The sequence below is a fragment of the Sinohyriopsis cumingii genome, chromosome 15 (genome assembly GCF_028554795.1).
Source record: "Sinohyriopsis cumingii isolate HCF-2022 chromosome 15, ASM2855479v2, whole genome shotgun sequence".
NCBI lineage: Eukaryota > Metazoa > Mollusca > Bivalvia > Unionida > Unionidae > Sinohyriopsis > Sinohyriopsis cumingii.
In genome coordinates, this window is record NC_142975.1 from 55341761 (window position 1) to 55354707 (window position 12947).

Consider the following 12947-nt stretch of genomic DNA (forward strand, 5'->3'; position numbering starts at 1 on the left):
ATTCCATTCCAATACACCAGTCAGATAGTCATTCCAATACACATGTCAAAGTCATTCCAATACATATCAGAGAGTCATTCCAATACATGTGTCAGAGTAATTCCAATACACGTGTCAGAGAGGCATTCCAATACACGTCAGAGAGTCATTCCAATACACATGTCAGAGAGTCATTCCAATACATGTGTCAGAGAGTCATTCCAATACATGTGTCAGAGAGTCATTCCAATACACGTTTGAGAGTCATTCTGATACACATGTCAGAGTCATGCAATACATATATCAGAAAATCATTTCAATACATGTGTCTTTCTGTGATAGTATCAGTTATTTTCATTGGTTAACTGTCCAATACTGCAGTTTTGAATTCTGTCTGTTTGCTGACTGCTAATTTATATTCTTCAATATTTTCTAATCAATAACACAAAAAGCATATTTCTGATTCTGCCATCTAAATGCACAACTGAACTACCACTATAATGAAGATGTAAAGTATACCTGATAAACTCAGGTATAAGTTGATTGCAAACAACACCGAGCCTGATTAAACTCAGGTATAAGTTGATTGCAAACAACACCGAGCCTGATCTGTCATCACACAATGCACCTGAAGACACTTGTTGTTTGTGCTACTAATCACTCCTAAGAAAGTCCCAGATCTGCTGGATCATTATACAATGGCAGGACAGGGTCTGTGTTGTTTGCAGTTGGACTCACTCATAAGCGAGTATATATGATAGAATTTAACACTCAGAGACAAAACAACAGAATCATTTGAATGGGAATCATAAACTGTATTATCATCACTAATAAAGAAAGATACATGGAGATTGCAAATGTGATTACACACAGTGTGATTGTTACTTTGAGAGATATAATCAGGTTTCCAGTCTGTCATATAGAAAGCCAAGTTAGGATACCATTCACCAAATAGAATCAGGTTTCCAGTCTTTACTAAGGAAACCAAAGTTAGGATGCCAGTCACAGAAATACAATCAGGTTTCCTATCTTTACTATGGAAAGCAAAGCTAGGATACCAGTAATAAGAAAGAACCATGAAGAAGTTAAAGTAGTGATGGGTACACATGGGCTGAAAAAGCGATGAAAGCGTGATCAAATATCCCGAGACTGTTTACCCAAAATTGCCAAGTCGTACCACATATACTTATTTTATAAGTCAAGTCTAAGCGCAAACAACATATACCATGATCCCCCATTGCATCATGCACCAGCAGATTAGGGTCTATCTTGTTTGTCTTACTGATTACACCTAACAAAATGCATAGACCCAGATCTGCCAGCATATTATGTGACAGCAGACCTGAATTTATGCAGTTCGCAGTTGGACTTTACTTATAAGTGGGGATATATGGTAGCTAAATATTGTACATCAAATGCATGGCAACAAGAAACATCAAGCATACAACAGAAGTTGTGACTCTTATAATCATTCTTTTTGCTGTAGAAAAAAGAAAACCATCTTTTTATGGTATGAATCCTGAATATAAAAACTGTATTTGACATAATATCTACACTATAATTTTGGCAAATTTTTTGGGGTATGGTTGAAATGTCAATGCATGTCACCATTGCTTGCATGTCAATACTACAAATATTGGCTTTTTTGAAAATTCATCACATTTGGAGGTTTATTCTCACTACCAAGAATTGAATGATTGCCCCGAAAAAAACATGTTTTTCTAAAGACTAAATGAACCCAAGCTGTATGAAGACATCACACATGTATGATGTTAATTCCAAGAAAATCATTATGTTCCAAGCAGCTTTTAGAATCTGCCTTCAGCCCAAACAGCAAGTATGCTGAGAAGTTCCAAGAAAATCATGCTGTTCTGCGCAGTTTGCAGAGACTGCATTCATCCTAAAGAGCATGCATGCTGCTGATTTCCAACAAAAGCATGATGTTCTAGGCAGCTTTTAGAGGCTGCTTTCATCACACAATGCATGCTGGAATCGATAAATGTCCTTGTAATGGCTATTATTACACAAGTTTTTAACAAAATGAGAGGTGTGTACTTATTGACCTTTCTGGCAGATCAGTCCTCTTTTCTTGCTCCATTTTATCAAATTAACTATGACCAAGGGAAGAGTTGTCAGGTTTGACATGGTGTATCAAATTAACTATGACCAAGGGAAGGGTTGACAGGTTGGGCATGGTGTATCAAATTAACTATGACCCAGGGAAGGGTTGTCAGGTTGGGCATGGTGTATCAAATTAACTATGACCATGGGAAGGGTTGTCAGGTTGGGTATGGTGTATCAAACAATTAACTATGAAGAAAGGAAGGGTTATTAGGTTGGGCATGGTGTATCAAACAATTAACTAAGAACAAAGGAAGGGTTATTATGTTGGGTATGGTGTATCAAACAGTTAACTATGAACAAGGGATGGGTTATTACATTAGGTTGGGCATGGTGTATCAAATTAACTATGACCATGGGAAGGGTTGTCAGGTTGGGCATGTTGTATAAAATTAACTATGACCAAGGGAAGGGGTGTCAGGTTGGGCATGGTGTATCATATTAACTATAACCACGGGAAGGGTTATTAGGTTGGGCATGGTGTGATTAGTTGTATCATGTTAAATTATGTGGCTCAACATTTGGGAAATGTTCTCACAGCCAGGGCTATATTCTTGGAAATGTACAATAATTTTGAGGAAAACACCTTTTATTTTTACCCATATTCTGAACTTGTCTTTCTTTTAGTTCATGTAATCCATCTGTAAAATTTCATATTTGTTTTAGGTACAATTTTTTTTAATTGTAAATGAGTTTGGGCACATTTTTAAAATGTCCACTGACTAAAAACCCAAATTCAAACCTGGCTACTGGTATATTTAAATTAAAATCCAGCATTAACTGACTATTTCACTCTATGTAAAGTTTTCTTCTTTTTGTCTCCTTGTTTGGGTTTAATACAATATTTCAGCACATGATAATCAACACATGCCAGCGAGGTTGTCTGTTGGAGGAAAACCCAGGGGAAGAACCACCAATTCAAGGAAAGCTATTGGCAAGATTTCTTACATACCCACACTGGCTGAGCTGAGACTCAACCCATGCAGACTGAGGTGAGATGTGAATGATCTGTAAAGATGAATGCTTAAGACCACTTGTCCGCACATGACCCCCATACAGGCTATCTTAGCAATGCTCCTAAATTATAATTTCAGAACTCTAATGACAATTAGCTAGTAATATGGTGATGTATACAGTTCATTCCTCTTGCCATGATAATACTGTCACTGGCTTGTGCTAAGAGAAAAGACTGGTACCATATATACCTGTGTAAAATTAGGATCCAATTGCAAACAACATACACTTATCTGCCATTGCATAATGTGCCAGCAAATCAGGGTCTGTGTTGATTGTTCTACTGATTAGTCCTAACAAACTGCATAGACCCAGGTCTGACAGCACATGAGATAGTGATTCTGGTTATATTTTATCTGCAATTACATGCCACTTATACACAAGTATATATCATAAATTAAATGGTATAAAAGTTTGAAAGCAAAGGGAAAAAAGAACTAAAGAAGGAAAAGCAATCTACATTCAAGCCTGTGTTAATCAGCCATAAACAAAATACCTGTAGATCTGTGAAAATACTTTCATGCCTTTGAAATCAACTGGATATTTGGTAAATTTAAATTTTACATCTGCTAAGTGTGCAACAAATCTTTACAACTTACATGAAGTAATCTCAAAAGTTAAGATGATGGGATAAGGTAGTTTTGAGGTAATGTAAACAGGACTTTTTTCACAGAACCCAAATTTCATGCTCCTGACATTTTATAGTGCTTTAATTTGCACAACTCCCATTTTAAATTAAAATTTATTATAACTATTTCATTTTCATATATCCTTTTATAAATATGTTCACTTATATTTTATTTTCATGGAGGATTTGCTGATAAAAAATATTGTGAAAATAAACCTCTGGCTAAAATAACTTGTTATACAGACTAAAGGCATCCAGAGATTATGGAGAGTATTACCAACCTGAATGGTTCTTGTTCTGGGTTGAACACCATTTTTTAGCACATAATAAGCCTTAAATGGTGGCAAAAATAACTGGTGGAGGAAAATCACGGAAAACCCCCAGCAAAAACCACCCACCCACTGGTCCTAGACCAAGACTCAAACTTACATAAACAGATGTAAAATGGCAATGACCTGTAAAGGTGAGCATTTTAGACCACTCGGTCACCCAGGGTCCACCATCCTGAATGGATGACCATTTATTCAAGCATAATGTAGAACTGGGGATCAAACATGAGACTTTAGAGGTCTAAAGCAAATGAGTTACAATTATGGCACTATCTAGACATTCCATACATGGTCAGTGAAATTTATCAATGGATATCCATAAATATACAGATCCTGGCAACAAAATGTATTAACATTTACACAGTTGTCAGTCTTGAATGATCTAATTTGGCTGATGCTGATAAAGGATTGTGCATCATAAAATACTCTATTTTAAGGGTTGTGAATACAACAATCATAACTATTCTGACAACCTTACCTACCCTTGTTTGTCCTAAGTTGGTTAAAAACTTCAATCACTTCAAAAGTTTGTTGATTAAACCAATTCTGAACTAATTATTAAATTGGAAACTATGATGGAAATCAGCTGTTTAACACAGGCTTCTAACAGAATATGGTTTAAAAAGGTCCAATACAAAGGAGTCTAAAGAAAGTGGTAACTTGAAATAAATCGATTAAGAAGATGGTGGGACTGTTGATACTGAGAGTAATAATCTAGGTTCACTGAGTTTCCATGACAACAATATTTCCAAAATCTTAAGCATGTAACCCTATCTCTCATTTTTGATGTCCTGAGCACACCCAGCCTGAATTTAACTAGACATAAGACTTATGTTGGCAAATATAATATCTTGCCTCAATTTCACAAACACAAGTCTTCAGCTAAATCTAGACTTCATACAACTGATTGGTCAATTTTAAGCCACATCTGAATTTTAGTCAGTCATATCACTAGATTCTAAACTTATATTTTTGTCGTGACTTCAATTCTACAGGTGAATTCAGGCCAGGTTTTTATTTTATCACGATAATTCCAAACATGTGAAACAATAACGTTTAATCAAAATAAGAATCAAGGAAATTCAGTAAAACTAACATTGATGGTATAGTATTGTGACAAGAAAGAAAATGGGTACTGAAGTCCTCCATAAATTTACCCTGAGGCATCCACTCACCACCTGAATAAACAAAAGGACTTTACTAAAATAGGTCCTCACAATGAGGACAATTAAAGTCCTCAAAAATAAGAACAAGTCCTAAGAGAAAGAGTAACTCCTCACAACTCACTATTTGGATCAAAATGAGTGTAACTGTACAGCTCTCCCTCATTTTAACACATTGTTTAGAAGCAATTCCAGGTATAATGCATTACCACTATGAAACTCAAGACCAAAATTTAACCACTGCATTTTAACTGGTTTATGAAATTTATGACAATACAGTCTCAGAGAAAATAACACTACTGTGGAAGCTTAGTATTATAGTTTTTATTTCACTTTAAAACATTATTATTGATAGAAAATGATAATTTTTATTTATAATGTGGATTGCTAAATAAGTGGTTCTCACTATAAAATGGTTCACACATAACACAGTTCTCGTTATTCCACTGTTCAGTACAAAACACAGTGAGCAATTATGGACCCCAAATACCATGTTATAAGAAGGGATAGCTGTCCAACTCTAGCTGAAAATATTCCATTATTATATAATTATTATAATGAGGTAGTCAAAGTCTATTCAAAATGACATTTTTGTAATAGTTTTATAACATTAATCTATCCTTATAGTGACAACCCTAATCATTGGAACATACATTTTTATATTTATACACATTTCACTTATTCAATAATCTCATTACAACCAAGATCTACTTATGTTAAGTAAAACCATTAGGCGACAAAAAATGTTCATTGTCTGGTGACCTTTGGAATCTACTTAATTTTAGTAACTTATCAGAGAAAAAACTGCATTTCATGTTTTAGGGAAAGTTGTTGTTAGAAATATTATATTTTGAATGATGTTTTTCAGTTTAATAATAAGTGTGAATGTTGTAATTTGATTATGAATCAAAAGGTCAACAGAACAAGACCTTGCATTGGCATCCATCACATCTCTGTTTTGTCAGTGGCTGAGATCTCAACTTTAATCTGACTTCTTGGTAAAGTGAAACAAAATGTCCAATAACTTGTTACTTTTTATGCCAAATGATAGTTTTAACAAAAGAAAAAATTAATTTATTCCAAAAAGTATAAAATTTCTTAAAAGTGAATCAATATTTTCAAAGTAATCATCTTTAAACTTTCAAAACATGAAAAATCATAATAATAACAGTATGATCACAATGGTGAGTTACAGTTGGATTCCTCCTCCTGACAGTAGGTCCTCACAATAATGACTTAGAGTAGAGCCCTCATAAGGACAGTAGGTCCCCACAATAATGAGTTATAGTATGAGTCCTCATCATGACAGTAAGTCCCCACAATAATGAGTTTCAGTAGAATCATCATAATGACAGTAGGTCTTCACAATGACAAGTCACAGTATGGAATCATCATAATGATAGCAGGTCCCCACAATGGCAAGTCACAGTATGGAATCATCATAATGATAGCAGGTCCTCAGTATGATTCTTGTATGAATCCTCTTAATGATAATAGGTCCTCACAATAATGAGTTAAAATTGTTGTCATAAATTAATAATTGAAACAAAGAGAAACAAATACAAATAAAAATAATAGGTCTAAATTAAGCACATTTCATGGGCTCTATAACCCCAATAATACTATAAAATGGGTCAGGATATATAGAGAGGCATTACAATGATGGTCCACTTCATGCATTTTGGGATTACTACCAGGATAAAACCAAAATGACTAGAAAGAGCAAGCTAGGTGATCAGGACCCTGAGTATTCTAGTCTTTTCTAGTGGATAAAAAACCGATTTTGTCTTACTTAGGACACTTCCAATTTAACATACACAATACCAAAGAAAGACCCTCCAAAATGAAACTCGTAAAGCAATGAAGGACAAGCTAGTAAATTTCATGTCTAGACATAAGTACAATGTCGGTGTTTAAAATACTTCATGGGCCAAAATTGTAATGCTGATCATTATATACTGTGGGCCAAAAATTGTACTGTGATAAATTTTACACTGTGGTTCCAAACTTTTTTTAAAATTGTACTCTTGATCAGTTTTACACTGTGGACCAAAGATTGTACACTTGATCAGTTTTATACTGTGAACCAAAGATTGTACTCTTGATCAGTTTTACACTGTGGACCAAAGGTTGTACTCTTGATCAGTTTTACATTGTGGACCAAAGATTGTTCTCTTGATCAGTTTTATACTATGGACCAAAGATTGTACTCTTGATCAGTTTTCACTGTGGACCAAAGATTGTACTCTTGATCAGTTTTACACTGTGGACCAAAGATTGTACTCTTGATCAGTTTTACACTCTGGACCAAAGATTGTACTCTTGATCAGTGTTACACTCTGGACCAAAGATTGTACTCTTGATCAGTTTTACACTATGGGTAAAACAATTATACTGCCGATCAATTTTACACTGTGGGCCTAAAACTGTACATTGAAAAGCTTTACAGTGTGAGCCAAAAATTGTATTGTTGATCAATATTTCATTTATGATGGTATAATCAGTGTAATGTAATATAAGTTTACTAAGTACTGTATATTCTCAATTATACTTGAGTCCAACTACAAACCCTGATCTGTCAACACATAATACATTGGCAGACTTGGGTCCATGCTGTGTGTTCTATTGATTACTCCTAACAAACTGCATAGACTCAGATCTGTTAGTGCATTATGCAACAGCATGTCTGGGTCTTTGCAGTTTTCAGTTGGACTTGACTTATAAGCAAGTATATACAGTAATTATCCAACACCCATTAACCACAACCTTGATGTGACCTTGGCATGTGAATTTTGCCACCTTTTATATGTGCTTGACTTTTCATATGACTGCAACTGTAAAAATCAAACACAAAAAATCTGAATATAAGCTGTAGTGCATTAAGAATTTTAAAAAAATGCATTTGTAATTAGAAAAGACCATGACATATGATTGCTACAAAAATTATTAACATTCTTTACCTAGTGGCTTTTTCATCTGCAATAATTCTTCTTTAACTTCACCCAATGCCTCTGTCAGTTCCATTCTCTCTTCACACTCCTTGCGGACAGTCTCTTGCAATACACCAATCTGATAACATTTCAAAGATCGGTTCTGTCAAACCATCAAATACAGCATAAATGATACATTACTTTGTCATTTTCAATGGAGATGAAAGACAGGTACAATATTCAGACCAAAAGGAAACTGGGTTAAGTATTGGACACATAAGGAAAACTGTTTGAAAGTATTTGGATGCAAACACATAAGGAAACTGTAAAGTAGACAGGCATATAAAGAAAATGGATAAAGTATTCAGACAGATAAGGAAACAGGATAAGTATTCAGACACAAATGGAAACTGGGTAAAGTATTCAGACACAAATGGAAACTGGGTAAAGTATTCAGACACAAAATGAATCTGGGTAAGGTATTCAGACATAAAAAGAATCTGGATAAGGTATTCAGACACAAAATGAATCTGGGTAAGGTATTCAGACACAAAATGAATCTGGATAAGGTATTCAGACATAAAAAGAATCTGGATAAGGTATTCAGACACAAAATGAATCTGGATAAGGTATTCAGACACAAAATGAATCTGGATAAGGTATTCAGACACAAAATGAATCTGGATAAGGTATTCAGACATAAAACGAATCTGGATAAGGTATTCAGACACAAAATGAATCTGGATAAGGTATTCAGACACAAAATAAATATGGGTAAGGTATTCAGACACAAAATGAATCTGGATAAGGTATTCAGACACAAAATGAATCTGGATAAGGTATTCAGACACAAAATGAATCTGGATAAGGTATTCAGACACAAAATGAATATAGGTAAGGTATTCAGACACAAAATGAATCTGGATAAGGTATTCAGACACAAAATGAATCTGGATAAGGTATTCAGACACAAAATGAATCTGGATAAGGTATTCAGACACAAAATGAATCTGGATAAGGTATTCAGACACAAAATGAATACGGGTAAGGTATTCAGACACAAAATGAAAATGGATAAGGTATTCAGACACAAAATGAATATGGGTAAGGTATTCAGACACAAAATGAATCTGGGTAAAGTATTCAGACTCAAAAGAAATCTGGATAAGGTGTTCAGACACAAAATGAATCTGGATAAGGTATTCAGACACAAAATGAATCTGGATAAGGTATTCAGACACAAAACGAATCTGGGTAAAGTATTCAGACACAAAAGAAATCTGGATAATGTGCTCAGACACAAATATAAACTGGGTAAAGTATTCAGACACAAAAGGAAACTGGATAAAGTATTCAAAGACAATTAGAAACTGGGTAAAGTATTCAGACACAAAAGGAAACTGGATAAAGTGTTCAAAGACAATTAGAAACTGGGTAAAGTATTCAGACACAAAAGGAAACTGGATAAAGTGTTCAAAGACAATTAGAAACTGGGTAAAGTATTCAGACACAAAAGGAATCTGGATAAAGTGTTCAGACACAAATATAAACTGGGTAAAGTATTCAGACACAAAAGGAAACTGGATAAAGTGTTCAGACACAAATATAAACTGGGTAAAGTATTCAGACACAAAAGGAAACTGGATAAAGTGTTCAAAGACAATTAGAAACTGGGTAAAGTATTCAGACACAAAAGGAAACTGGATAAAGTATTCAGACACAAATGGAAACTGGGTAAAGTATTCAGAGACAAAAGGAAACTGGATAAAATGTTAAGACACAAGAGGAAACTGGATCAAGTGTTCAGACACAAAAGGAAACTGGATAAAGTATTCAGACACAAAACTGGATAAACTGTTCAGATACAAAAGGAAACTAAATAAAATGTTCAGACATGAATGGAAACTGGGTGAAGTGTTCAGACATTTAAGGCAAATGGATAAAGTGTTCAGACACAAAAAGAAACTGGATAAAGTGTTCATACACATAAGGAATCTGGATAAAGTGCTCAGACACAAAAAGAAACTGGATAAAGTGTTCATACACATAAAGAAACTGGATAAAGTATTGGACACGATAAGTGTGTCCATTGTGCAAATGAAAGAAAACAAGTCCAATGTAGAAATGTCACATATATCTGAATTAGTTTCAAAATCAACAGCTGTGAAATTTGGTTCCAAACAAAGAAATGTTTAACTAAACCATTCAGTTACAGCTAAGAAGTTATGAACTTTCAATGTTGTTACAAAATTTTAATTCAAAAAGTGCAGGAAAAATATCTAACAACTGTCTACAGGTCATACAAAGCAAGTGTCACTCTGTAGGTTATACAAAGCAAGTGTCACTCTGTAGGTCATACAAAGCAAGTGTCACTCTGTAGGTTATACAAAGCAAGTGTCACTCTGTAGGTTATACAAAGCAAATGCTTGCTCTGTCCCCTTTTATGTGTCAAGAGTAAGAAAAGTACAGAAATACATCAAAATAATCAAATGGATAGTTGGAATGCTCTGAAACATAAAATCTGAGTTGAATGTAACATGTAAATGATGAAAAATGTTTACTTGTTCACATGACCACGTATTTTTGTGCACCTAAAATAACTACTGCAATGAAGGATAAAACTTCTATTAATAGTTGGGTCAAAATTCACACTTCCTAACTAAGTAGGATTTCTGTTGATGGATTTATTCACCCACTCCACACTTGTCATATGAAGTACATTTTGCTTTCTCAAAATTGTCTAGACTGAAAGCAGAGCAAGAATGGTAAAGCATTGACACTGTGTGGGATTTAGTAGGAATGGTAAAGCATTGACACTGTGTGGGATTCAGTAGGAATGGTAAAGCATTGACACTGTGTGGGATTCAGTAGGAATGGTAAAGCATTGACACTGTTTTGGATTCAGCAGGAATGGTAAAGCATTGACACTGTGTGGGATTCAGTAGGAAATGTGCGTCTTCAATATGTCATACACTACATCTTGCTAGACGAGATGTTTGAGCATAAAATAAACATAAAATTGGCTTATTACAAGTGAATAACATATATTTCAGCTTATGAATGAAAAACTTACGTATTTTCACTCATGGCTTTGACATTTGTGAAAATACTGAGTTTTCACCCACTTGATAAAATATATCCATTATTCACCTGTTTCAAGCAAACTTCTTCTCAGTAACTAAATGAAAACCCAAGTCCTAATATTACCCACTCGGCTTACATAATTGAACACCTGACCATTTCACTATGCATGCTAATTAATAATTGTAGGAACACAATCCTATCTAAAATATAACTGTATATCATGTCAACTTTATCAATTTTATAATGGTAAGAAAATTTTATATCTAAGGATAAAAACATAATTAATATCCACACTCTTTTGTGTATAATCCATAATCTTGATAATAAAAACATATTTATGAAGTTTTAATTCAATCGCATAAGAAATGTAGTCTCTGGATCTAGCTAGAGAATACCATTAATACACCCAGATTCCACCTATAATATACATAACCTCCCTAAGACCATAATGAGATAAGCCCTTTTTACCAAGCTGGTGAAAATTACAATTTGGTCATCAGAATAGCAACAAAATCAGCCAATGAGGTACAGCAATAACTCATAAATATGCATTGATACTGCTCATGATCAAACTTGTCAATCATAGTGATAATCTAAGACTATTTATCAAATTTGATCAAAATCTGATCAGAAATATAGCTGCTAAATTGTTGACAAGTTCAGCCAATTAGATGCAAAAGCCCATAATTTATATACATGGATTTCACTCATAATCATACTCAACCAAGGTCTTGATGATGTAAACCTATTTACCAATTTGGATCAAATTTGTTTCAAATATGAAGTCTCTTGAGTGGCAGAAAATCACAGCCAATCATATGAAAGATCACCTCTTAAAACAGGCATAGGTCTTATTCTTGATAACACTCATCCAGCATCTTTATGACATTAGCTTATTTACAAAGTCTCATTAAAATCTGATCAGAAATTGAGTTTTTGAAGTGCTGAAAAGCTCAACCAATCAGATACAAAATAACTTCTTTATTATGTGTGGATCTTCATCATAATTATACTCAAATCTATTTATTAAGTTTAAACAAAATCCTATCAAAAATGCAGTTTTTAGAGCAGTAAACCAGCTCAGCAAATCTGATGCAAGATCACTTCGTTAATATGCTTGGATCGTGCTCATTAATATGCCTGAATCATGCTCATTAAGGTGGCGCTCTACAGTTTTGTATTTTGCATAGGATTTTAAAGAAAAAGAATTTCCGTGGCTTTCCTCACTGGTTATACTGGCTATTTAAAAATAACCTTGTATATCTTAGGTATAATTAAAAGAACCTTTAATTCCCTTTATTTTGGTGTATGATTGATGGGTGTAATATGGGTTATAGAGTATACAGCTTGGCCTTACTCCAGATGTGCACCTTTCAAAAAAGTGCTAGCTCCATTTGGTCATTTTCACTTCCTCAACTTCAGAGGTAAGTTGTATAAAAAAAAAGCCAATCACCTTTTTTACATTTTATATATTTGGTAGTTCATTCATTGCACTTTCAGAAGCTGGTATTGTCTAGTCTGGCAAAATTCATTTTTTTAATATTTTAATAGCTGCTATCGATAGTGTACTTTAGACTAATTCAGGCTGATTTTTTAACACAAGGGAGCAGTCATTTTAGTAGGCAGTGTGTTTAGATCATGTACAATTTCCAAAAGTACAATATCCAAAAGAAATATCATCCTCATTACATTAATGTAG

The 12947-nt window shown here is 34.1% G+C and overlaps 1 protein-coding gene across 1 annotated transcript in view; it reads right to left on the reverse strand.

Annotated features, from left to right (window-relative positions):
* LOC149781833 (uncharacterized) overlaps positions 1-12947 on the reverse strand; it is a 50780-nt gene that overhangs the window by 3980 nt on the left and 33853 nt on the right. Inside the window, exons 16-17 of the mRNA XM_089934793.1 lie at positions 8195-8303; positions 5229-5249 (exon numbers count right to left, since the gene is read on the reverse strand). Of these exons, the coding sequence (XP_089790919.1) occupies positions 5229-5249; positions 8195-8303 (130 nt within the window). The remainder of the gene's footprint in view (positions 1-5228; positions 5250-8194; positions 8304-12947) is intronic.